A 27,846-nucleotide genomic window follows, 5' to 3' on the forward strand; every position below is an offset into this window, starting at 1 on the left:
CACCAATAAACATATTTATTGCTTAAAATAAAAAAAAACAATTAGATGCATAACCCTGTGCTCCCCACAGGGTTGCCACATAATTTCAATTTGTATATTACATAACACCTGAGAGGTACAATGAATCCAAGTATGCCTGTGTCGGGATATTGGCATCTGGGCAGGCTTTCCTGGTTGGTCATATCATGAAAGTAGACAGACTTGCTTTTATCGGGACCCCACTCTCACAATAACTAACCACTCATGACCTAAACAGCCTTCCTTCGGCCTCTCCTCCCAACTCTGTTGCATTTGGGGACAAAATGAAGCTTAGGGACATATTCAAATCATGGCACCATTTAGCCACATAAATTTAAAAGTTGATTTTTCTTAAAATGGGATACATTCAAAGCAATGCTCTGCTAACTAGGAAGGCATGGCCAGGAAGTGTCCCAAGGGTGCTCGGCCCTAGCAGCTGTGATAAAGTGAGTGACAACCTGCAAAATGACCTCTTTGCAGAAGACAAGATGTCCTTATGTGTCCATAAGCAATTATGGCTCATCTTTGTCACCGATTCAATCCACTGACAAAGACAACCAACCACGATCATAGAAGGCATGAATCCTAAAATTACGAATGCTTTTGTTTTTAAAGTACCATCTCTTTCTAAACATATGTATCTTCTCTCATAATTATGTTGAATGCTACAAATTCTCATGATGACATGAAATCATTGTTTCTCCTCTGACCAAGTAAATTTAAAATATCTTTGATCCTGAAACTATAAAGCTAAAAGAATTATTTTGAGCAATCTGCAGTAAATCTTTTGCTGTTGTCGTGTTTTCTTTTGTTCTGTTTTGGAATAGTCTTGTTACATTGTCCAGGCTGGCCACAAACTCACATTTCTCCTGCCTCAGACTCAGGATTACAGGTAGAAACCAACAAGCCCAGCTTTATTGTTTCTTGACCATTTGTGGGTTTAAAAAGTTGCCTAGGGATTAAATTATTTAGTCTCAAATTCTGAAGTCTAGATGACACTTGTGGAGATGATTCCTCTACCTGTTAAGAAAATAAAAGTAAAATTAATATTTAAAAACATAATCAGTCTACCCTAAATACCTCCATACCCTCTGACTGCTTCTAAATAAGAAATAAGACCTTTCTCCCAACTCTTGCAAGTCATGAGCAATCAGCTCATTGGCTGCCAGCTTTTCAGAGCATCAAATCTGCCTTTGCTCACTGTGGTACCCTCAGAACTCCACATGGTGATTTCACTAAATAAGTAGAGTCATGTGACTTCAAAGACTCATGTAACTCAGCAGCCCAGTTCAAAATAAAAATGAATGTGTGCTGCTCCTCTAATATTAAGAACTTCAAAGCCAAGTACCAGTGGCTCACGCCTATAATCCTAGCTATTCAGAAGGCTGAGATCCGAGGATCATGCCTCAAAGCCAGACTTGGCAGGTAAAGGCTGTGAGACTTTTTATCTCCAATTAACCACTAAAAAGTTGGGAGTGTGGCTCAAATGGTAGAGCACTAGTTTCATGAACACAAAAGCTTAGGGACTGTGCCCAGGCCCTGAGTTCAGCCTCAGGACTGGCACAAAGCAAAACAAAACAATAATAACAAAAAAGGCTTGAAGGTTTTAGCCCAGTCACCAGGTTAGTCATGTATCCCATGACATTTGGTCAGTGATGAAGAACTGTAGATACAGCAGGGTCCCCTAAGGTTATAACAGAACTGAAAAACTCGTAGTGCCCACTTACAAGAGTGAGGACCATTTTCTTCCAAAGTTCATGGGACATTTATAACATTTTTGAGGGCCATACAAAATTATAATATAGGCAGTTGGCCATGGGCAGGTGGCAAAAAGCTTAAGAAGAAGCTATATGTCTGTTCTACCATAACTTCATAGATGGGGAAAAAAAGATGTTCCCTATCTCTGGCCTCATGCAATTCAATTCTCACAAATATGTGATGATGCTGGTATAAGCAAATGTACTGTATTATATATGTTACTAGCTTATGTATCTACTATATTATTTTAGAGTATACTTACAAACTTCTGTTAGGCACCAGTGGGTCATGTCTATTATCCTAGCTACTCAGGAGACTAAGATCTGAGAAATGAGGTTCAAAGCTAACCCAGGTAGATAAATGTGAGAGACTTCCATTAAGCACCAAAAAAGGCAGAATGAATGTGTGGCAAAGTGGTGAAGTACCAGAATTGTGCAAGAGAGCCAAATGAAAGAATAAAGCCCCAATTTCAAGCCCAAGTACCAGAACACACACACACACATACGTGTGTGTGTGTGCATACATAAGTTCTCATGTTTTTCTTCTCATCCTAAGCAATGATATTGCCATTCCCTGAATTGTTTTAACCAGAAATCTAGAAATCATTCGAGGTCATTATCTTACCCCCTCTTATCTACTCAACAAGTTCTACACGCTCCATCTCCAAAATGCAAGAGCCAGAAAGAAAGAGATAAGGAAAAGTTTGATCTCCTCAGTGAACTAGGATATCAGTTTGACAAAAAAAAAAAAACAGTAGGAAATGAAATAATGCTGGGAAATATGGAATCAAATGAAGAAAGACCTCAAATGCCAAGGCTAAACAGTGCCTTCCTTGTGTAAGCACAAGGAATCGGAGCCACTGAATTCTTTTAAACAAAGGATGATGTGCTGAGCACCCATGGTTTGTGATCAAACAGTGTATGTGGAGTATTAGGAGACGAGGAACAAGGCAGGGGAAAGCTGCTAGGTCATTCATTCTTCAAAACAATGAGAAAAAGATCTAAAACATGGCAGATTACATGGAATAGGGGAAAAAAAAACAAACACCCTGAGGCACCATATGACCTAGGGATAGAGAATTGAGGCTAACCTGACTCCAAAACTTCAAGTTAGTTATGGGGAAATCTGAAGTGAGAGCAAGATGTTGGGCTATGATTCCAGAAAGGTCAATCCCTAGGATCAGACATAAGTGAAGATGTGGGTTAATTATGTCAGTGGCAGCACAGTTCATGAGTTACCAAGTCATGTCTAGAGCTGTCTGTCTATAGTGCAGGCAGTCAGCACACAATGAGAACTGTCAGTCACTGATCTCCAAGTTCCCAGCACCTGGGAGGCAGTCAGGAGCTAAGACTGTTGAAGGAATCATGCTGGCAGAAGGGTGAGGGGTGGCTGACATCAGAAGTATAGATACATTCTCCAAAGAAAGAACAGATTTGGGGAGACTCCAGTTAGAGGATGGGTTGGAGAAGAGGAATGAGGAAATGGAGGGCACATGATGGGCCTCTAAACCCAAGGGGAACAGCTGCTAAGATTTTTAAATGTTGGAAAGGAAGTCAAGAAGAAGATTTAAGACAAGGCTCCCAGAGTTGCAAGAATACCACCAGAACCAGCTATTTCAAGGGAGTTGTGGAAAGAAGGGGAAAGGGGGAGGGGATGATGAGAAGACAAGGAAGGGAGGAAGGCACCAATGGAGAAGGCTTTCTTCTAGAATGTCACCATCCACCAATCAAGTTCATCAAGCAATCAGTCAAGGCTGCCTAGAGCAGCAAGGGGGAAACTAGGATCCAGTGGGCACAGGAAAGGGAAAACTTTGGCAGAGATGATAAAACACTTGTTTCTAAGTCTAACATCACACTACAGTTGTTCAAGTCCAAGGAGATATAAAAACAGTGACATCAGTGAGATTTAAAAACAGCAGCGCATGTGCAAATATCACTCCTACCATCAGAACTTTGCTTGGACTTTCAGAGACGTTCGCCCCGCTGGTTCTTTTGGAGCCTCGAGATTGTACAAACTCATCTGCTTCCAAGTCATCAGATGAGGGACAAGGCCATTCTGCAGCAAAGGCCCACGGCCCATTCTTAGTGGGAGAGTCCTTGTCCCTGGTGACACCATTGGTGGCAATGTTGGCAGTGGCTGCAGGGCCGGGGAATGCTGAAGGCTGCGTGCCAGGTCCTGCCCCATCTCCACAGCAACTCGACTGGGAAGCAAAATCTGCTGGAGCCTCAGGGCCATCGCTGAGCTCGTTTTGCAAGAAATGTTTTAACCGAGTTTTCCTGGGAATATTGGGTTTCCTGATTGTGCTGAGGAGCTGAGATCCTTCGGCGATGACATAGACTCTGCGGCGGCCTCTGGTCACCGCAGTGTAGACGTGTTGCCAATGCTGGCGACCTGCCTTGCCCACCACATACACCACCGTGTCCTCCTCCGAGCCCTGAAGGCAGCAACACAGGGTAAGCCTTGGCACTGCATACTTGGTACATGGGTTCAGACAGCTTACCCGGGGGACAGAGCTAAGTCCTCACAGGCTCCCCCACATTCCAGCTGGCCAGAGCATAATCATCCACCTACAGGATTTTTATTCATTTCGCAACTCACACTGGTTAAAACATGAATAGTATATAAAATGAACAGTATATATAAAGAATCATGATGGTGCTACATAGTAATATAATCACATCCAAGAAAGCATACAAAAAATGAAAGTAACATAAAGCAAAATCAATTAGAAAAAGGAAAGACATTCTACTAAATTTTAATGAAGCTCATGGCTGTGACTCACCTATAATCTTAGCTATTGAAGAGGATGAGATCAAGATTTGAGCTTGGTCAGGCTTACAAGACTCCATCTCAACTAATGGCTGGCACAGTGGTTACATGGCTGTTATCCCAGCAATAATGCAACAAAATGGCTGGGTGAAATAACATGTGGCTACTATTCCCAGTAACATGGGGGAAGCACAAATAGGATGAAGGTACCAAAGGCTGGCACTGACACAAAAAGAGACCGACCCTATCTCAAAAATGACCAATGCAGGGGCTGGGAATATAGCCTAGTGGTAGAGTGCTTGCGTTGCATACATGAAACCCTGGGTTCGATTCCTCAGCACCACATATATAGAAAAAGCCAGAAGTGGGTCTGTGGCTCAAGTGGTAGAGTGCTAGCCTTGAGCAAAAAGAAGTCAGGGACAGTGCTCAGGCCCTGAGTTTAAGCCCTCGGACTGGCAAAAATAAATAAATAAATAACCAATGCAAAGCCAGGTGCTCATAGCTCATGCCTTAATTCTAGTTACTCAGGAGGCTGACGTCTGAGGAGCTCAGTCAGAGGCCAGCCTGGGCAGAAAAATTCAAGTGATTCTTATCTCCAATTAATTAGCCAGCAAAAATACCAGGACTGTATTGTGGCTCTCAAGTGGTAAAGTGTCAACCATGAACAAAGAGCTGAATGAGAGCAAGAGGCCCCGAGTTGGCGCACACGCGCACACACAAGGGAAAGGCTTACAGAGTCAGCAGGAAAGCATAAGTTGGTAAAAGCTCTTATCCAAGCTTTCTAAATTAAATGTATATCAAAGTAAATCCCAACAAAGTTAAGTATGCCAAAAAGAAAAGCAATTTCAGAAGGATAGAAACACAATGACACTATTTGTTGAAACCTTGAAAACAAAGCCAAGACTTGTACACACTGGTCCTGTGATGCACATCAAATAGGGCAGTCACTTCTGAGCAAAGTGGGAAACGGGCCTGGGGACACCTGAGTATTGATTTTAAAGGTGCTAAAAAGGAAAAAGAAAAAGCAAGGGTGGGGATATAGCTCTGTAGAGCATTTGCCTAGTGTACACAGGTCCTGGCTTCAGTCCTCAGCACTGTAATAAAAATACATAATTGCAGCAACAATAATTAAAAAGAAACAGTGCAACTACTCCTGGCTTACCTGAAAGGTATGGATAGTTCTGGCCCAAGCATGTTTTATGTTACAGTATTTCATTAGTTTTCTGAAATCCACAGTTACTTCCAAGCCAGCCATATTACTTAAGGTCAAAAGTCTTTTCTTTCTGAAAGTTATATCAGTTACATCCTGCCATCAAAAACAAAGGAAACTCTGTGTGTCTTCAAATATGGATAAAGTATATTTAGCAAATCCGCTACTGTTTCTTTGGTCTGAACATAAAACAGAAGCACTTCATAAGTGAAATACCATGTACATCCATTACAACAGAAATTTCAAGAGATTCAGAATGAAGAGAATAGTTCAGTTGTAGAGAATGTGCTTAGCCACTTGAGGCTCTGGGTTCTAACCCCAGTACAGTGGGGGGGGGGGGAGGGCAGGGAGAGGGGGGAGAGAGAGAAAGAGAATTTCTAAGGTTTAAAATGTATACTCAATTGAATATAGGCACATTCATTTTAATAAACTAAAAGGATATTTTCAGTCCGTAAGACATTACAAAGTATTTTTCCTTACAGATTTTGTTAAATGCTATAATCTGAAGCCAGCTGTGATGGCACATACTCCAAAACATCAATAATAAAAGATTGTGCTTCACAGTCAGCCTGGGCAAAGAAATATCAGGATTCTGTCTCAGCCAACTTGCTAGAAGGAGTGATTCATACCTGTAATCCCAGTTATCCAAGTAGGCAGAGATAGGAAGATCACAGTCTGAGGCTTGCCTCAGGCAAAACTATGACCCAATCTAAAACATAACTAAAACTAAAAGGACTGGCAACTCTGCCACTTTTGGTTGCCTAGCAAAACAAAAGGTGCTAGTGTGTGACTTAAGTGGCAACATTGAGACTGTACATCAAAACCAAAATAATGGAGGTGTGACTTGGTTGGTAGAGCAACAGCCAATGAGCAAAACACCAAGTACCAAGTTCGAGTCCTGGTCTCCCAACAACAAAAAGAAAAATTAGGAAGGTGTCTGCACAGTCACACACACAAGGCAACTACTCCTATAGTTTCTTTAGTTAAGCTGCAAGTAAAGATAACTGGGTCGAACTTTTGTTACTTAAGCAATTCAAACTTAAAGGAACACCATCCAATTCGACTCTTCTTAATTATGCCAGAATTATTCCAACACCAAAACTATAAAGTACTAGAAAAGTTACAAACCAATATTCATGAGGAACCTGAATGCAAAAATCCTTGACAGAAAACACAGAATAAGAATGTCAACTCCAGTCTGATTCAATATTGAGTTAATTCTTGGGCAAGAAAAACACCACAGATGTATAAGACCTACCTCTCTTATGAAGAATATTTCTCCATTGCACAGTCGAATTCCACTGTGAAGGTCATTCTTATAATTTTTAGCACAATCACGAGGAGTCCCACAAGGGCTGTCACCTCCGGCTTCTTGGTCATCACCTTGCTGAGAACCGGAGTCACTTTCAGGAAGCAAGTCTGAGAGGTACGCATTCCGAGTACAACAGATTTTATCACCAACTCCAAATATGAGTCTCCTCTTGTGGTCACTAGGTTAGGAAGAAGTAACAGAGCAAAGTTTGGAAGGTTTGTATTTATTATGTTTAAACATCAATACCTCAACTCCCACTCCAAATCAATCCAATTATCTAATGCTCTGCTTTCTGAGGTCTTTCTTCCTTCTTCCTTTCCTTTTCTTTCTTTACTTTTTTTTTCTCTTTTCCCATTCTTTTCTTCTTTCTTCTTCTTGCTTGCTTGCTTCCACCTGTGTGCTATCCTTGAGCTTTTTTTGCTCAAGGCTTGCACTTTGCCACTTGAGCCACAGCTCTACTTCCAGCTCTTTGTGACAGTTAATTAGAAAGATGAGTATCATGGACTTTCCTGCTTGAGCTAGCTTTGAACCGAGTTCCTCAAATCTCAGCCTTCTGAGTAGCTAGAATTATAGACAGGAGCCACTGGTGCCCATCATTTCTACATTCCCATCCCTCTGTTCACCATTCATGGAGGAAGGGGCTTTTCTGTTACTTAGGTTCTTGGCAACGTGGCATGCACATTATACTTGGAAAAATTCTCCTTTGCTTCCTATGTAGATCTTGGAGAAGCTGGAGGTTGCCAACTTGGAAACTACCAAGAAAATCTCATTCCTTATTTCTCTTCTCATTCCACTCCCTACCAAAAAGTATATATGACTATAATGTGCACACATACATACACACACATATGTATATATACACATATATATACATACATACATATACATTGTACTGCAGGGATGAGAGAAAATGATTTTTTAATGTGGTGAGCTAAGTCCATGCCAACACAAGAACAGGAAGGGATTGTTGTCAAACATATCAGTTCTGGGGCTGGGGATATAGCCTAGTGGCAAGAGTGCCTGCCTCGGATACACGAGGCCCTAGGTTCGATTCCCCAGCACCACATATACAGAAAAAGGCCAGAAGCGGCGCTGTGGCTCAAGTGGCAGAGTGCTAGCCTTGAGCGGGAAGAAGCCAGGGACAGTGCTCAGGCCCTGAGTCCAAGGCCCAGGACTGGCCAAAAAAAAAATATATATATCAGTTCTGGGAGATGCTCACCGAATGAGGCGGCCTGTGTAATGCTTACAGCAACAGTCATTGATCAGGTCACAGTCCTGCCTGAAACACGAAATTCAACAATTACTATACATTGACTTCATTATTATTGCTTATTACTTATTTTATTGTATTATTATATTTGTTAATAATTATTACTGTAGTGTGAGGGATTAAATCCACAGCCTTTACATGAGAGACAACACTTCTACCATTGGGCTATACCCTCAGCTGATATACTTCCAGGCAGACCTACCTCTAGAAAAAAGTTTTTCATAATTTTTATCTTCACATACACTATTGTCCCACTGATATTTCCTGCAAGTTCCAAAATATAGTACTTGGTAGAAAAATCCCTGCTTACAAAGTGCCCTCTCTGATTATCTTACAATGGGATACTTCAAAGTATGAACGAGAATGTTCTTGTATGCCAGTCCTGGGGCTTGAACTCAGGGCCTGGGTACTGTCCCTGAGCTTTTGTGCTCAAGGATAGCACTCTACCACTTGAGCCATAGTTCCCCTTCCAGCTTTTTGGTGATCAATTGGCGATAAGAGTCTCACAGACTGGCTGGCTGGCTTTGAACTATGATCCTTAGATCTCAGGCTCCTGAGAGGCTAGGATTACAAACACGAGCCACTGAAACCCAGAAATAGGAATTAATAGTGATGAATTACAAGTTTCTCAAATCCAAATCTACTAAATGAGAGTCAAATACTGGATGAAAAAAAGTAAAACAACAACAACAACAACAACACTGTAAATGCTTTACCTTCTAAATGCAATGAATTGTGATGTTTCTGCTTTTTTAAAGTCACTTTCTTGGAGTAAAGTTTTAACTGCAGAATATAAGTCTGGTAATTAAAGAGAAAAAAAGTTAACTTTGAAAACTATCATACTGAAACACTATTTCTACGGAGAACTTAACTCAGAATTGCTGCTCAGAGGCCTGGGAACAATATCCCACTAAATGGAACACAAGTTCATGGTGGCAACCATCCCCTAAATCAGCCAGAAAAATCAGAGGAATGGAGAAAAGCCTTGCAGGCATCTGTGCACAAGAGAGATCCTGACCCACCACTGGCCAGGACGGCACCAAATCTGTATGGAATAAGCTCAGTTGAATATGCACTCTTGATTTGTGGGTGCTGGATTTAAAAACGAATTGAGGTATGAGGGACGAGGTTACAAACAGTACAAGTAATGTATCCAATGCCTAACGTACGAAACTGTAACCTCTCTGTACATCAGTTTGATAATAAAAATTTGAAAAACAAAACAACGAATTGAGTACCAGATGTGTAATTGAATTACTAAGGTAAATTTTTCCAAGTCCCTGTTTGACTAGAATGATTGAATCTATATAAATGCCTTCAATGTTATCTCAGTCAACATATTCACAGTACTTCTGTGAAGTGGTATCATTACATCAGAGGTGATATTTGGCGTGACCATACCAGTACATAGTACTGAGCTTTTCTTTTATACAGGCTAGAAAATGGCCACTGCTCTCACACCTTTACCCACAAGCTCTCCAAACCGAGCCACTAAAAGATTAGCCTTCCAGCTCCTAGGTTATTATTCGACTACTTACTACAACCATGTTATGAATGTGAAAATGAAAATTCATGGAAGTGATGTTCCCAATGTGGCAGGGGCTGGCCTCCCACTATACAACTCTAACTTCTCCTCACACTGCACCACTAACAAAACAGGCTTCTTTGAGTTACTCAACATTGGCACCAAAACAAAACTAAACAAAACAAAAAGCAAACTATCGCTCGTGAAAGAGGGAGAGAAGACTATCAAATCTGGAGCCAGGCACCAGAATCTCACCTTTGAAATCCTAGTTACCCAGAAGACTTCGATCTGAGGATTACATTTCAAAGCTAGCCTGGGCAGAAAAGTCCATTAGACTCCTATCTCTAACTATCAAAAAGCAAGAAGTGGAGCTGTGGCTCAAGTCACTGAGTGCCATCCTTGAGCAAAAAAGCTAAGGGACAGCTCTCAGGCCCTGAACTCAAGCTCCAATATTGGAGTGTGCGTGCTCGCGCGCGCACACACACACATTGACTAGGAAAATTTCAGGCTCTAATGCTATTTCTAGTAGCAAATGAATCATGGGCCACTTAAAAGCACATCTCTAGGAAGACAAAACCACTTGCCAGCTTCCTTTTTTGTTTTTGTTTATTTGACAAATTGAGGATAATCTCCAGAAAACTGTCACATTTCAACTCACCTGCCCCCCCTCCCACAGCCAAGCCCTGGAATTAGCAGGAATTCCATTGTCTCCCAGAATAAAGTGTGCACTTGCAACATGCCACACCTTGTGTGTCCACTCTCTCCACACGCTGAAGATCAAGTACATGAACTCCATTGATTCTAAGATGCAATTTTAGCATCTCTGAAATACTAGCCTGGCTATGAAGCCTGTCTTAAAATATACTTGATGTAATGGCAATAATTTACTCCCTACCTTAATTATGACTGAAGAGGTAGTTTATGCCTCTCTAAGGGATAGTCACTCACTTTTCTTCAAGAAGAGACTAATTTTCCAGAAGAGGCTTTTAATTAAAGTAGACAATAGGCTAAGCTTTGCTACCATTCTGCATTGGCCAACTTTCTTTTTCTTTTAAAAGTTCACTTTCATTAATGTAAAGAATAGGTACCAGATCAAGGCAAAAATACACTGCCTTTGGGGTCTGATATCTGGATAAAATGGCCAAGAAAGCTAGTTATGAGTGGTCCAAAGCCCCCTTCCTCATCTGAAATAGTATTTACATTAATACATTATCATGAGAATAAACCTTAGCTATTATTTCTAGTATACTTAATAAAAACCTACTCACAAGTGGATATGCAGCTTAAAATCCAATTAAGTAAAGCTAGGATAAATATGTTTACATGTGGATATAATAAGGCTTAAAAAGTTAAATCTTTGCTATGTATGTGACCTTTATGTGTTGTCTTAGGGGAAGAGGAAAAAGGAAGAAGGTTGCTGAAGAAAACTCTAAACACTTCTGTATCATTTTAACTCAGGGTCTTACATTTCCTAAGCCATTTCCCCAATTTCTTTTTTGACTATAAAAATAGGTACCCTATTTTTCTAGTGGAAATATTTGCCTGTATCATCAAATAAAATTGTAACTAGTCATTTAATAATATAGTATGGAGGTCAGATCTGGCCAGCGTCATCATTGGCCACATGGGGAGTTGCACTATCTGGCATGTTGTCTTGATGGGTGTGCCTGAATTCCTAAGTCCCACCTCCATAGGCCAAGTGTCCACCCCCCTCTCTAGGATTTCAAGAACACCCATCAAAACAAGATGCCAGATAGTGTAACTCTGCCTTGTGGCCAATGATGGCACTGGCCAAATCTGACCTCCTTACTCATTAACTAAAGTATAAAACTGAAATACTTAAGCCTACATAGAGAAGTTTATACTTACAAGATTGTTGATCACGTTTAGATGACTGAGAACTGACATCCTCTTCTGGAAGTCTAATGAAAATGAATGTCTTATCCTGGATTGAGATGGGGACTGAAAGGTTTTCAGACACATTCAGTTCCGCATCAAAGTTTGGAAATTTACGCCTGGAGATTCTTGAATAAAGACAAAACACATAAACCAAAAGTGTTACCATCCGCAAATGTATCTTCATATATGATTATGTCTAATGTCCTTATAATATCTGCTAAAAGATAATGAACAGGAAGGAAGGGCCATGATAAGCATGATAAATAGCGAGTTTTATAATAGAATTTGAAGACGATGAAGTTATGGTACTAATATTAAGCAATCAATCTTGTTGCTAACAAATTAAAAGAATCAGAAAAACAGTAATAGATAAGATACGATGTACCAGGCTATGAACTTGACCTACTCATCTCCAGCCCACAAAAGAACTATGCAAGATTAAGTATTACCTTCACTGCACAAGTGAACAATTTGGGGCCTAGTCAAATCTAGTGAGTTCCCAAGGCCTCAAAAGTAGGAAACAGGGAAACTGGGAAGCAGATCTGGACGCATTTGGTTCCATATTCCTTTCCCCCCTCCCCCATGCCAGTACTGGGACTTGAACTCAGGGCCCTGCACTTTCAATTGGCTTTTTCACTCAAGGCTGGTGTTGTACTGTTTAAGCCACACCTCTACTTCCAGCTTTTTGATGGCTGACTTGAACAGTCTCATGGACTTTTCTGCCTGGTCTGGCTACAAACTAAGATCTTCAGATCACAGCCTCCTGAGAAGCTAGGTTTACAGGTGTGAGCCACCAGCGCCATATTCCTTTTAACTTACATTAGTTGAGGACCTTCCCATGCTTTGCACCATATGCTTCTCTTTTCTTCTATCTTCTGTATATCCATTCCCACCTTCCCAAGTGAAGCAACCATCCACATTTATTTGCATTCCCCTACTATTCTTTCATTCTTGTATTTTTCCAGACAAACAAATCCTATCAGAAAAGACACTGAGGTACAAGTACCTCATCATAACAAAGCCTTCCTTAGGTTAGCTGAAAGATCAACTGGCTGTCAATATAGACCTAAAAGCAGCTTGCTTGACAGGTGGGTTCCCTTCTGTGCCACATTCAATCTTGCCCACACTAGAGCTGAATGGGCAAAAAGCACAATGAATAAGGCTGTTCTTGCTGGAAATATCACAGGTTTAATTTGTGGGGATCTAGGAAGCATAGCAATTTCTTGTTCTGCTTCTGACCCAAGACATGCAACATCTTAGGAGCTTTTCCTAGTATGTCACAGGGATCCTTCAATCAATCATACTGGGAAGAAATGATGGCAGGAGCCATCATGATACTGAAAGGCATGCATGTGTGAGAACCATGGTGGAAGCCTCGTTAAACAATTACCAAGCACTTCAACAGAAAAAATAGTAGGTGGTTGAAATATGTTTTGTTTCGCATGTAAGTACTACTGGGACGGGGGCAGATGAACAGACTGGGGGAGGAAGGGTGAATGAATACAGTCAAAATATTTTGTTGTATATGTAAAAATGGAGCAAGAAGGAAGTTTGATGAGGTTGGTTTGGAAAAAGGAAAGAGGATGGGAAGAATATTAGAAGAGGTGACTCTGATCACAATACACTATATACATAAATGGACTTGTTAAAATGAAACTACCTTGTCCAAGTATAATTGAAGCCAATTTGAAAAAAAAAAGAATTCTTGAGTTTCACATAAAACTTTCTTCTAAGAAATCAAATATGCTTTAGATTCTTCTATGTTGCATAAATATTAAAATGGCCAATCTTCTAAAAATGAAGTGATCTTTGGGTAGAAGCAGAATTTTTTTTCAAGTGTTATCAGGAAAGAACATTATACATCCAACTCCATTGTTTTTCTTCTTGTTGTATTTTTTTTTTCTTGTTGTATTTTTTTTTTTTTTTTTTTTTTTTTTGGCCAGTCCTGGGCCTTGGACTCAGGGCCTGAGCACTGTCCCTGGCTTCTTCCCGCTCAAGGCTAGCACTCTGCCACTTGAGCCACAGCGCCGCTTCTGGCCGTTTTCTGTATATGTGGTGCTGGGGAATCGAACCTAGGGCCTCGTGTATATGAGGCAGGCACTCTTGCCACTAGGCCATATCCCCAGCCCTCCATTGTTTTTCTTAATGTCTTGATAATAATCCACATCACACTGGGACATGATAAATTATACCGAGATCTAGGCATTCACACATAAGACCAAAGGAGGATGTTCTTAGGAGAGGAACACAAAGGCACAATATGCTTATGTGCATCTGTTGTATAAAATAATATCGAAATGAACTCCAGGTCATGGAGTGTTTTTTTTAATTCATTGCTGTTTTTGTTTTGTTTTCTTTTTGTCTTCTTTGTTTATCTGTCTTTGGAGGGTAAGAGGGGAGACACAGAAATGGAGGGACAAGGGGTGAACAAATGTATCAGTGGTGCTCATTAGACACTATGTTGAAAATGAACTATACAACTGTGGATGAGGATGGGAGGGAAAAATGGGAGAGAGCAAGGGAAGTGGTGACACTGTCAAAAAAGAAATGTATTCTTTACTTGATTTATGAAACAGTAACCCCTCTGTATATCACTTTTATAACAGAAACTTTAAGAAATAACACATAAAAAAGACTAAAAGCATTGTACTGAGTCCTTCTAAATCAAACCTTCATACTTATTTTACCTTTTATTTCTAACACAACAGAGAACAATGCAAAATCCTAGTTACATACTGTGTCGCATTGTCCACAATTAGCTGTGATTCTGCCCTGTGGTTTGTCTTCAGCTCAATAGCACACTTTCTGGACTTAAGAGTCTCAAAAAGATCTTTCAGCAGGTTACCAGGTTCAATACTTGGTAATTGCCTAATATCACCTAAAAAGTAAGTAAATAGATACAGAAGATTTGGGGTAAGATTCTAAAATTTAAAAATTATTTTTATTTCTTCCAAGTGATACATGCTATCATTAGAACTCAGGCAGAAAAACCTTCCTTAAATCATTACTTAAGAACACTTAATACTTTTTAAACATTTAACAAAAGCAACCTCCAAGTTCAATAATGTAAAATATGTGAAAGACATGTGAAAGCAGGGCACCAGTGGCTCATACCTGTAATCCCAGCTACCGAAGAGGCTAGGATGTGAGGACTGCGGTTCAAAGCCAACCCAAGCAGTCTATGAGACACTTATCTCTAATAAACTACTAAGAAAAAGATGGAAGTGGTACTGTGGTTCAAGTAGTAGAGCGCTAGCTCAGAGACAGTGCCCAGGACCAGCAAAAAAAAAAAAAAAAAAAGATATGAAAAAACAATAAAGTAACAAAATCTGAACTAAACCTCTCTAATCGTACATAAACTCTGTAAGATAGGAATTTTAACCAATATGTATAATCATGCCTTAGACATGTAGTATTTAGTTAAGTATGACATCTTGTTTATTATCATACAAGGCATGGAAGGACCTATGAGTATATATCATAAATACATGAAATATAAACTAAATGTATTTGATAATAATTACAATGTATTGCTCTATTTAAAAAAAAAATCTGTTGAAGCAACCCCCTGTGGCTTGTGCCTGTAATCCTAGCTACTTAGGAGGCTGAGATCTTCAAATTGCAGTTCACAGCCAGCCCAGGAAGAAAAGTCCATGGGACTCTTTATCTCCAATTAACCACCAAAAAGCCAAGTGGCTCAAGAGGTAGAGCGCTAGCCTTGAGCACAAAAGCTCAGAAATAATGCTCAGACTGGCACAAAAAAATCTTTAAAACAAATAAGAAATCCTAGAGTTAAGAAATATATATATATATATATGTGTGTGTGTGTGTGTGTATGTAGGTGTATGTGTGCATGTGTATGGGCAGAAATGGAAAATGTTTAAACCATTCAGAATCAGATGCTTATCAACTATCCTCAAATACTGATAAAACAGTATTTATACAGAATTTGACTCTTCTTTTTCTTCTTCTTTTTTTTTTTGCCAGTCCTGGGGCTTGAATTCAGGGCCTCAGCACTGTCCCTGAGCTTCTTTTTGTGCAAGGCTAGTACTCTCTACCATTTGAAGCACAGTACCACTTCTGACCTTTTCTGTTTATGTGGTACTGAGAAATTGAACCCAGGGCTTCATGCATGCTAAGCAAGCACTCTGCCACTAAGCCATATTCCTAGCCCTAAAATTTGACTCGTAAGTTGTAAATTATTTTCTACACTACATTATATAGTATACAGACCCATTACAAACCAATAGAATACAACTAAACCTTACCAGAACTGGAGGGACTTAGGATTCTGGTGAAGTCTAATTTAAGCTATTAACTGCAAATCATGAGAGAGAGAAAGTGTGTGTGTGTGTGTGTGTGTGTGTTTGTGTGTGTGTGTGTCGGTACTGGGCCTTGAATTCAGAGCATGGGTGCTATCCCTGAGCTCTTTTTCTCAAGGCTAAGCTTCAGACTTTGGGTTAACGTGAAGATAAGCTAGGCTTACAATTGTGAGCCACAGCCCCAGGCCATCTTACTATTTGAATACCCAACAATTAACTATGTAGCAACAAAGCTTCCCAAAGCTATTTCATTGTTTAAGCTTTCTACTACATTGACCAAAACAATGGCCAACCCAAGCTTATTAAGAAGAGTGGCTGGACTGAACTCTGTGTAGCCATGACATGACATCCAAAAAATGGTTTTTCATTTTTAGCAAATGGCACCATGAACTGATGTCACCAACCTAGTACCCACGATGCTTGAAACCAAAGTACTCATTCAATATTTTAACTTACCAAGGATAATAAGCTTAGAAAGTTTGGAGTGCTCACACAATAATTTTAAAACAGACTTGAAGATTCCTACAGATACCAAACTCCCTTCATCCACAACCAGAACTCTAACCGAAGAAAATTTCCACGGCAAATCCTTGTTCACCAGCACTTTGTCCCATAAATAGAAGCTGTAATTGACCTGTAAGTAGAATATGTATGTCTAAAGTCAGGTTTAAAGATATTAGCAGCAAATTATTCTACAACAAGACTCCTATGGGAATAAGGCAAGGAGAAAAACAAAGGCAAAAGGGAGGAGAAGAGGGAGAAAGGAAGGGAAGGAAGAAGGAAGAGAGATAGGGTGCAAAGAAGGAAGGAAGGGAGGGAAGAAAGGTCCTCTTAACCTTCAAAAAAATACACGGTTTCCAGTATACTCAGATAAGATTACAGAGATAGTGTAGGTACAACCACAGGAAGGTGAAACAAGAACATCATCAATAATAGAAGCTACAGATACACATGGGATGTTGAAAGTAGTTACAACTGTGATATAACAATCGTTTCCATAACATGGAGTTCATTTCACTTAGCATCATCTTATGTGTTCATAAAGGTATAGCTATTGGGCTCTTGTGATCCTCTGCTGTGACTTGCCTAAACCTGTACTAATTACTCCCAATAAGGGAGACCATAAAGACAAACAACTACAAAAGCAATACTTGCAAAACTGTTTGGTGTAAGTGAACTGAACACTTCATGGGGGGAAAGGGAAAGGGGGAGAAGGGAGGGGGGTATGAGGGATGAGGTAACGAACAGTATAAGAAATATATCCAATGCCTAACTATGAAACTGTAACCTCTCTGTACATCAGTTTGATAATAAAAATACTAACATACTACCACCAATTGATCAGAGTTGAGCATGCTATGAAACTCAGTAATAATTGTTCTTTGGTAGCTCTCCTCATTCAATCCTTCAAACTAATCAGACATGAAGAAATACTGCTTAAAATCATAAACTCATCATAACCCTTCCACCAAGAAGCTACAATGGTCTTCTCTAGGTCTCTCCTCCCTCCTCTAAGAAAGGTACTAGTAATGTTGAGGTATCTGCTGGCTCTGTGATCCCATTCATCTTAAACCCGCTTTTTCTTGCTTGTTTAGGAGCCGAAGGCACCCTAGCAAAGCAGGGTCAAGGTGCCTCACCAGGTATGCAGAATCTATGATGAGTGAGGAAATCAGGGCAAGGCAACAAACTGGGGCATCAGAAGTTTCCATTCGTATCTTAGTTCTGGCTCTTACTGAGCGCCTGAGCAATTTGTTAAAAGCTCAAAACTCCAGTTGGCTCTTCTATAAAGGGGACGATGACTCCACCTACCTGCTTCACTGGTTCTTCAAGAATTTAATCAAATAATGCCAAAATAGTTCACCAACTGTAAAGCCTGAATTCTGTGTCTAATCCAAGTTGAATTTCCAATATTCTGAAATACAGACTTCACTCCAATTAATGAGGCCACCCCAAACCCTCCCTACACACTATAATTCTCCCTAATTCCTTTTGAAAGGCTTTTCCCCTATATCAAAAAATCTTCTCCTCATCTGAGCCTCCATGTTCTTCAGAGCTCTTCAAAAATCTTCCAACTACTTACACTTTTTATGTATAAAGTGTTACATCAGGGCTAGAGAAAACTCTCTAGCTCTTTCCAACTTTAACCCCCAAGAGTATGGCCAGTAACCAGTAGTCTGTGCTTATAATGTGAGTTACTCAGAAGGCTGAGATCTGAGGGTCATGGTTTGAAGCCAGCAGGGTACAATAGTCTGTGAGAGTCTTATCTCCAGTTAACTACCAAAAAGACAGAAGAGGGCTGGGGATATGGCCTAGTGGCAAGGGTGCTTGCCTCGTATACATGAGGCCCTGGGTTCAATTCCCCAGCACCACATATACAGAAAATGGCCAGAAGTGGCGCTGTGGCTCAAGTGGCAGAGTGCTAGCCTTGAGCAAAAAGAAGCCAGAGACAGTGCTCAGGCCCTGAGTCCAAGTCCCAGGACTGGCCAAAAAAAAAAAAAAAAAAAGACAGAAGAGGAGGTGTGGCTCAGTGGTGGAATACCAGCTTTGCATGAAAAGAAAGCCAACTAAGAATGTGAGATCCTAAATTCAAACCCTAGAAACAACAGCATACACAAATAAATAAACTCCAACTCTTAATTAAAGCCAATACTATTTGAAGTACATTGACATTTGAAGTTCTGGTTATGTGACTATCTGCCAGGCACTATTCTAGAACAAAACAAGACAAAGTCCTCACCTCCAAGGAGTTTCATTCATAGATACATGTATCTATTCCTTCCAGCTGCAGTGACATGCAGAATACCATCTGTGGGCTGTGACATGTTTGTAACCAGTGCCTATGAGAGACAGACATAGTGCCAGGATCTAAACTAATTAAATTACTAAGCACATTTTGTTCAGATGACATTGTTTTTATCCTATCACTTTCTCAATGACTGAAGAGGTATACTGACGTTATAGCACTGGCTCCAATCTCACTACAAAACACTAAGTTTACAGAATGTCTGTTTTGAGTAACACTGATCTACATAATGAGCTATTACAGGGCAGGACCCCAGGGGATATTCAATTAATACCATAATTCCCCGTTAACTGTGGGAGATGTGTTACCACCAAGCGCACAGGGATGCCCTGTAATACTTTGACAGTCAGCGTGTAAGCAAGACAACTATAAAGTACCCCACAGGTGAGAAGTGTGTGTGTGTGCAGATACTGTAGATGAAGGATGATACACATTCACCAACTGGTATAGGGTGGGATAGCACAGGATTTCAACACACCAACTCAAAATAGTGTGTAATTTTAAAACCTATGAGCTGTTTATTTCTGAGGTTTTCCACTTAACATTTTTGGACCTCAGTTGACTATGTAAACTTCAGAAACCAAAAAGTGTAGCTAGCACAAAGGCACATACCAGTAATCCCAGCTACCCAGGAGACTAAGATGAGAGAATCACAATTTCAAGGACATCCTGGACAAGGAAATACAGGAAGGATGGATGAATGGGAGGGAGAGAGGGAGCAAGAAAGGAGAGCAAGAAAGAGGAGGAAGGAAGAGGAACATAGGAAGGATGAGAAGGGCGGGGGATAAGGAAGGGGAGGGAAGGGAAGTGGGAGAGGAGGAGAAAGGAAAGGAGGGAAAGGGGAAAGAGAAAGGGAGAGGGAAAGAAGGTAGGGAAGAGAAAGGGAAGGGAGGAGAGGGGAGGGATAATAGTGGCCCTACTAATCATTTTAAGGAAGACGTAAGTTTGTCATTAAGACCAATGTTTTGGAGAGGTTTATATATATACAAATGGAACCAAATATGTATATATGAAAATGGAACCAGGTAACATGAGGAGATGGGTAGCACTGGGACAGAAGGGGAGAATGATGAAAGGGTAACAATGATCAAGATGCATTATACTCATAAATCGGGCTTTTGTGTTTTTTGTTTTTGTCAGTTGTAGGGCTTGAACTCAAGACCTAGGTGCTGTCCCTGAGCCTCTTGGTGCTCAAGGCTTGAGCCACAGCACCATTTACTATTTTTGAGAGGTTAGTTGGATATAAGAGTCTCTTGGAGCCTTTTCTGCCTGGGCTGGCTTTGAACCAGATTCCTCAGATAGCAGCCTCCTGAGTAGCTAGGATTACAAGCGTGAGCCATGGCTTATAAGTGGATATTTTGAATTGAAATGCCTTTGTGTTAATTTAAAAATATTTTAAAAGGAAAAACAATAAGACAAATGTTTTATCTACAAATACAAAGTCGCAGCCTTTACCTGATGTAGCGTGTAAGCAGGAAAACCCGTTTTCTCTCTCAGTAAGCCAGTTGCTTTCCCTGTAGGTGCCGTGAGCAACACCTCTATAGCCTTGTCCATCTTCAGCTTACTTTGCTCAGTAAAGGTAATCCAGTCTTCTGGAACATTCTGGTCCTGTTCAAAATCTTCACATGCTTTTTCCACTTCTCTTTCTTCCAGTTGCTGTAGGCACTTAAAAAGTTGACTCACGATTGTGGTCTTCCCACAACCACCTTTCCCACTGATGACTGTCACAGCATTGGCGCAAATCATTTCCAAAGCTGCCACCTGGTCCTGATCCAGGTGCATTTCATTGATTCCTCCATCAATTTCATTTTCAATATTCCAAATAAAGTCAGCACCATCCTGTGGGTTTAGAATGTCTGTGGAACTTTCCAATCTTGTTTCACCAAGTTTATTTTCCTCAAACACATCCTCATTTCTCACCTCCTCCAGTTTGGTGGTACAGAGAGATGCTAACACCTTCTTAACATCCACACGTAAGTGCCACGGAGGTCTCTGTATCAGGCTACATATGGAAAAAGCAATGCCCTTTTCAGCCTGGTAAAGGTCATAAGGAAAGACACAGCCCTTCTCATATGTCACCACACCAATATCCTTCAGAAACTTCAGAGACTGCCAAGTATCATAGAAAGACATTTCCTCTGACAATCCTAAGGTTAAGTCAGCTTCTTCAACATACGTGTGCCCGTACTCTCTACATATCTGCTTCAGCTTAGAATAGATGACCAACGCATTCTTCTCCAAACTATTCATCAACTGCAGAAGAGATGGGCACTGACAGTAGGCTGTCCAATTGGCCTCACAGCGCACAAGCTTCAGGTCTCTGTAGGTAATCTTTAGGAAAACAAAGTTCCAAGTTGCTTCATAAAAGTTACAAATATTAATACATGTTATGAGACTTAGTTAAAATAGGGCTGGGAATGTGCTTGCCTAGCATGCATGAAGCCCTGGGTTCGATTCCTCAGCACCACATAACAGAAAAAAACCTGAAGTGGCACTGTGGCTCAAGTGGTAGAGTGCTACCCTTGTGCAAAAAGAAGCTCAGGGACAGTGCCCAGGCCCTGAGTCCAAGCCCAAGAAAAAAAAAGACAATTAGTTAACATATTATTTGATAATGATTATTAGCCCCCCCAAAAATACATATTTCAACTAAATTTGGAAGAAAAATTATATACCTAAAGCATCACTAAGTTTTTTTTTTAATTAACTACACTGCGATTAGAGAGCTGCATAACTTTTTTGTCCTAGAGTGGAATTTGAACTCAGTATCTGATGCATACTTTTGCAAAATTATATGCCTAAAGCATCACTAAATATTTTAATTAACTGATCTGTGATTAGAGATCTGTGTAACTTTTTTTTTGTCCTAGACTGGTATTCAAAGTATCTGATGCTTGATTTTACACATTGGCTAGTACTCTATGATCTCAGCCACACCTCCAACCCCAAGATCTGTATAACTTTTAAAATTAGAATTCATAAAAGCATTATAATCTTGTTGTTTTATTTTGTGTCAATACTGAGGGTTTAACTCAGGGCTGGGCACTATCTCTTGGCTTTTTTACTAGAGGCTCAAGGCTCCTACTTTACAGTTGATCCACAGCTCCACTTTCTGCTTTTTGGGGAGTTAATTAGTTATAAGCATTTCATGGATTTTCCTGCCTATGCTGGCTTCAAACCATGATCCTTAGATCTCAGTCTCCTGAGTAGCTAGGATTACAGATATGAGCCACTAATAACTTCCTTTCCTTCTTTCTTTCCTCTGTCTCTGTCTCTGTCTCTCGCTCTCGCTCTCTCCTTCCTTCCATCAGTTGTGGGTCTTGAACTCAGGACGTAGGTGCTGTCTCTGAGCTCTTTTGCTCAAGTCTAGTGCTCTACCACTTTGAGCCACAGCTCCACATGCAGTTTTTGAGTGGTTATTTGAAGATGAGACTCACCCAGGGACTCTTCTGCCCCAGCTGGATTCAACCCGAGATTCTCAGATCTCAGCCTCCTGAGTAGCTAGGATTACAGACAGGCTTGAGCTATCTGTGCCTGGCTGGTAACTTTTAAACAAAAAGATAAATTCTTATTCTCTTTCTACACCTTGGAGCTCTGTCTCTCTTCTCCACCATATGAATACACAATGATAATGTAAGTTTTTTTAGTTTTTCAGTCCACTGACATTACAGTCCTATGACATAAGGAATAATTTTATTATTCTAATATTTCTCAGAATTTCTTAATTGTATATTCACTTAGAAAACTACCTTAAAATGAAGTATAATCAAAACTGAACTTCAAGTGCTTGGTGGCTCACATCTGTATTCTTAGTTACTCAGAAGGCTGAGATCTGATGATTTTTGAAGCCAGCCCAGACAAAAAGTCCCTGAAATTCTTACCTCCAATTAAAGTAAGAAGACATAACTGAAGGTGTGGCTCAAGTAGTAGAATACCAGCCTAAGAGTTTTTTTAAAAAGTCAAGCAAGAACATGAGACCCGAGCTCAAGCCCCAGTATGCCCCACCCCTGCAAAAAAAAAGAAAACTGAATGTACCATATTTGATTCCAACACCAATGAAGCCTTGCAGTTACTTTTCTACTCTTAGTCTCTAATAATAAGAACAGAAATGGACTCATTTATAAATGATGTTATGCCAACTACAAATCAAATGCTATCATGAAACCCCATTAGAATGATGGGAGTTTTCAATTGTTAATATTGGAAATTGGGAAACTACACTGCACACAGAATAGATTTACCAAACTCATGAGACCTTGCTCTTCAATAAGATCTATATTCAAGCTGAAATAACAGTTTTGTTAAAGAAAACCATCTGTCAGATTCAATTATATAATAAAATCAGTAGTAATCATCTAAATGTCATATGCTTTGTGATTTTGGTTTTCATTCATAAATGTATTGACTTTATAGAAGCACAAGAGTTACTGACGCATCAAGTTTTATGTGTGCTTATAAAATTCAACCAGAAATCAACAATGGGATCCACACAAAACATTTTCTATTGAAAGAAATGAAAAACCTATCAAATCTTCAAGACCTTGCCTTACAGAAGATTATTAAAAGTTGAACAAAAGTCTTACTTACTTTACTAAATCCCAACTTCCATGGATCTGTACCTAAAATCTTTTCTATCTCTTCCAACACAGCTCTAGAATCCGTGTTTATGAGCTGTCTAAAGTGTCGTGGCAGAAGAATTGGAAGGAATTCCATTATTTTTGGAAACCGCAAAGCTCGCATTACATTTATAAATGGAACTGCAGGATAACAGAAAAGAACAAATTAAAACACAAATGAGCCTAGAAAAAGGTTTGAAGGACTTTCTCATTTAGCACAACCAGTTTAAGAGATCCAATCAAATCCAAAAATGTACTTCAAGCAGCAAAAGAACTGATATAACAATTGTTGTTTGTACTGAGTTAGTTTTCATTGTGATTAATATTAAACTTTATGATCTTTAAGTACATAAATAATTACTACTTGTTTCTTTTGTTTGCAACACTACCAGAATAAAAATTTTAACTCATAAAAACTAAGTCCAAAGCATAACTTACACATTCGTTTTCGTACTATTTTACTCATATTAATCAGACTGGATGCCTATAGTCCCAGTTACTCAGGAAAGCCAGCCCAGGCAGGAAAATGTATGAGATTCTTATCTCCAAGTAATAAGCAATAAATCAAGTGGAGCTCTAGCTGAGTCAAAAAGCTAAGGGGCAGTCCCAGGTCCTAAATTCAAGCCCCATTATTGGCACAAAAAATAAAATAAAATAATGATAAACCTTTCATTCTTGGGGTCATATTTGATGTGTCAAAATTGTGTGTGTACATATATATATGTACAAATATATGTCTAGATAAAAAGTAATTATTTTAAGTCATTGTGATATAAATCTTTCTAAAATGGATTACTCATAGCCTTGCCCTCTCTTCTGCCTTAAAAAGACTAATTTTTTGTGTGTGCGTGTGCTCTCCTAGGGCTTGAACTCAGGACCTAGGTTCTCTCCCTTGACCTTTTTCTATCAAAGCTAGGACACTACCACTTGAGTCATAGCTCTACTTCCTGCTTTTTTTTTTTTTTTTTTGGCCAGTCCTGGGGCTTGGACTCAGGGCCTGAGCACTGTCCCTGGCTTCTTTTTGCTCAAGGCTAGCACTCTGCCACTTGAGCCACAGCGCCGCTTCTGGCCGTTTTCTGTATATGTGGTGCTGGGGAATCGAACCTAGGGCCTCGTGTATCCGAGGCAGGCACTCTTGCCACTAGGCTATATCCCCAGTCCCTACTTCCTGCTTTTTTGCTTGTTTGTTTTTGGGGGGAGGCTGTGAATTGAAGAGTCTCACAATTTGAAGCCAGGCTGCTTCCACACCATGATCCTCCTGAGCAGCCAGGATTACAAGCATGAGCCACTGGCACCCAGCTTATACTTTTCCTTAAGGACTCAAGGCACTTTCTGTGAATACAATGTCAGAGTAACAGAATCACATCTAAGAACCAGAAAAGCAAAAAGGAGCTTAAGATACCATACACAATCCCTTCACACTACAGATGAGGAACTCAAGAGCAACATCAATATATTTTCTTCAAACCAATTTTAAAAAGAAACACAGGCCTAGTGTCTCATATGAAATCCTTGAGAGGAGAAATCTTTCAGATTTTTTTTTATTTTTTCACAATCTGGAATAGCTGCACAAACATAATACCCTGGGGAAGAGATCCAAGTCTAAACATGAAATCCATTTTGTCTCATACACACCTTCGACACACAGCCTGAACATAATCTTAAGATAGTATTTTAAATAATTCTGTGCATGAAGCAAAACGTGGATGTCGATCAGAAAGCATCACTTTGTGGCATCATAACCATGCACAGAAAGCTTCAGATTTGGAGCACTTTAGATCTTCAGAGTAGAGATGCTCCATATTGATATAAATATTTTAAACATCATCATAAAACATCTCAGTTACAGTAAAGCTTCACTAAAAGAAATCTTACTTACTTTGCTTTTCCATAGGAAGTCGCATTTTACCCTCTGATTCTAAATCTCCCTGTTCACTCTGTGTAGAATTTTTTTTATCCTTTCGGATTTCTCTGTAGAAAGTTCTTAATGTTTCCTTAAGATTTTCAAAGTTCAGGTCTTTAAAACTGGATACTTCCTTTATCCATGCTAAAAACTTCATTATGTCCTCAGAGGGGACCTTACACTCCTTAAGAAATAGGGAGCAGATATGTTTTTGATTCGGTGGTGACATATCAGACTGTAAAAAGTATGATGGATACCCCTGAACTTGATAACTCTTGGATGCCGCCGGCTTCACATGCACCTTCACTCGCCACCAAGGACCAGTTATGGGAAAACGTCCTTGCACTTTACATTGCTCTCCAGTGAATTCATCTGGAATGTTAACTAAAGGGGTGGGGGGGAAGAGAATGTTAAAGAAACTCACAAACCTCTTTCCCGATGTTTTATTACCCATTCCCCTCTCTCTGATGCTCCTCCCACACAGCATCATATATAGATCCCTTCTGGGATACATGTAACAATTCATTCTGCCTGCCTGTCTATCTGGGCCCCCTCTATTACTCTGTGCTGTCTACTATGCTTCGGTCCTCTTTGTATTCCAAAAGGTAAGCACAGTATATGGCAAGGGTCTGCCTGTTCTCCTTTTGGAACCAACTCTCTCCCTTATACTTTGACCTCAGACAATATTATGGTATCTCTCCCCACAGGGTCTTTTGTCCAATACTTTCTCCTTTAAATGTTCTCCTCTCCTTACTGGCTATTATATTTACTATAGATCCAGCTTAAATGTCACTTCCTCAGCTAAGGAATGATACATCTGTGTCATTAATATTTCTTTTAAGTATCAAATAATATTACAATTACTTCTATGATTAAAGAAACATTTAACGAGCCAGTGGCTCATGCCTGTAATTCTAGCTACTCAGGAGACTGAGATCTGAGGATCACAGTTCAAAGCCAGCCCAAGCAGGAAATTCTGTGACACTCTTATCTCCAATTAACCACCAGAAAACAGGAAGTGGCACTGTGGCTCAAGTGGTAGAACACTAGCCTTGAGCTAAAGAGCTCAAGGATAGCACACAGGACCAGAGTTCAAGCCCCATGACCAACAAAGTAAACAACAAAAAAAAAGGAAAAATCAAATTCACTATAGATGAGCTCCCTTCTAATGGTAACATTATTTTCTCTCACTGGTGTCACCAGCACCAAATGCATGGAACATGAGAGATAGCGGATAAAACTTCAGAAGAATGAATGACATTCTACTGACACTTGGAACATTTATGTCTAAACCTGTGCTGTCCACCTGAGCTTTTTTTTTTTTAATTTATATTTTGCCCTGCGGCAAACTCGGGCTTGAACACTGGGCATCATGTGCTGTACCTGAGCTTCTTTTGCTCAAAGATAGCACTCCACCACTTGAGCCACCCTGTTACTTCCAGCTGTATTGGAGGTTAAAAGTCTCACAGACATTCCTGCCCAGGATAGTTTCGAACCACAATCCTCAGACCTCAGCAACCTGAGTAGCTAGGATTTCAGGCGTGGGCCACCAGCACTCAGTTTATTTTTTTGTTTAAATGTAATTTAAATAAAATTTTAAGAATTGTATTTGTTTATGTGGCTCTGAGGAATCAAACCCAGGGCCTCATGCATGCTAGTCAAACATGGCACAACTAAGCCACATTCCCAGCATCTAAATAAAACTTTTTAAAAATCGACTCCTCGGATGCACTAGCTTCTTTTCATATGTGGTTAATGGCTATTTGTAACTGAACACTGCAAATATAGAAATGGTGCCATCCTCACTTTTCTTACAGGCAGGAGAGGGGAGTATCTAAAAGTCTTTATTCTGGGACTGTGAGGTGCACATTCACTGTTTTTCCAACTGTAAAACTTCCTTGAGTAACTGACCATCAAATGAAATGCTACCTGTTAAGAGCAAGCTCAAAAACTAGTGTATGCTCAAAAGTCACTGCCAACATTGCTAGTATTTTATCCTAAGTAGGATGAAACAGCAAACTGCCAGCCCACGGGTTACGACACAGCAGCGACCCGGGTGTCACTCAGATCCCGGAAGAGAAAATACTTCCCCACCCTCATAAACCCATCCCTGGGAGAGAGACCCCTGCTCACCCCGGAGCCTCCCGGGGAGGCCGCCAGCCTTGATGCCCCCACTGCAGAGCTCCTCCGCGTCCACAAACACCGAGTCTTCATCCTCCTCCACCTCCTCCGGATCATCGCAGTCCTCCTCCCCCTCGTCCTTCGGCGGGAGCAGCGGTCCCAGCAATTGGCGAAGAGGTTGGTTGGACCTGGCCATACTCAGAACTTAGTGCAGTCTCCACCGAAGCAACTCCCGAAAGCCCCGGCCGAGCGGCAGACCAGCATCAGCCAATCAGCTATCTCTGTGAGACAGTCCGCTTCCGGCAATGCCCAGGCACCGGGCA

The 27,846-nt window shown here is 40.3% G+C and overlaps 1 protein-coding gene and 1 long non-coding RNA gene across 4 annotated transcripts; both read right to left on the minus strand.

Moving 5' to 3' along the window:
* Window positions 1-27,747, minus strand: Helb (DNA helicase B). Of its 3 annotated transcripts, XM_048360129.1 has the most exons (13): window positions 27,536-27,747; window positions 25,379-25,786; window positions 23,471-23,640; window positions 20,342-21,217; window positions 16,540-16,717; window positions 14,498-14,639; window positions 11,732-11,886; window positions 9,054-9,135; window positions 8,287-8,346; window positions 7,014-7,245; window positions 5,708-5,851; window positions 3,719-4,210; window positions 1-1,038 (listed from the first exon to the last, which is right to left on the minus strand). In XM_048360129.1, the coding sequence occupies exons 1-13, from the start codon at window positions 27,717-27,719 to the stop codon at window positions 877-879; spliced, it is 3,285 nt and encodes a 1,094-aa protein (XP_048216086.1). In that variant the 5' UTR covers window positions 27,720-27,747; the 3' UTR covers window positions 1-876. The 3 variants fall into 3 exon arrangements, with proteins under 3 accessions (XP_048216086.1, XP_048216094.1, XP_048216103.1); XM_048360137.1 differs by lacking the exon at window positions 25,379-25,786; XM_048360146.1 differs by lacking the exon at window positions 3,719-4,210.
* LOC125361596 lies at window positions 24,350-25,347 on the minus strand. The gene is made up of 2 exons (XR_007212968.1): window positions 24,665-25,347; window positions 24,350-24,449 (listed from the first exon to the last, which is right to left on the minus strand). It is a non-coding gene; the product is annotated as an uncharacterized LOC125361596 (long non-coding RNA).
* Window positions 27,748-27,846: the final 99 nt, after the last annotated feature.

Source organism: Perognathus longimembris, chromosome 1 (genome assembly GCF_023159225.1).
Source record: "Perognathus longimembris pacificus isolate PPM17 chromosome 1, ASM2315922v1, whole genome shotgun sequence".
Taxonomy (NCBI): domain Eukaryota; kingdom Metazoa; phylum Chordata; class Mammalia; order Rodentia; family Heteromyidae; genus Perognathus; species Perognathus longimembris.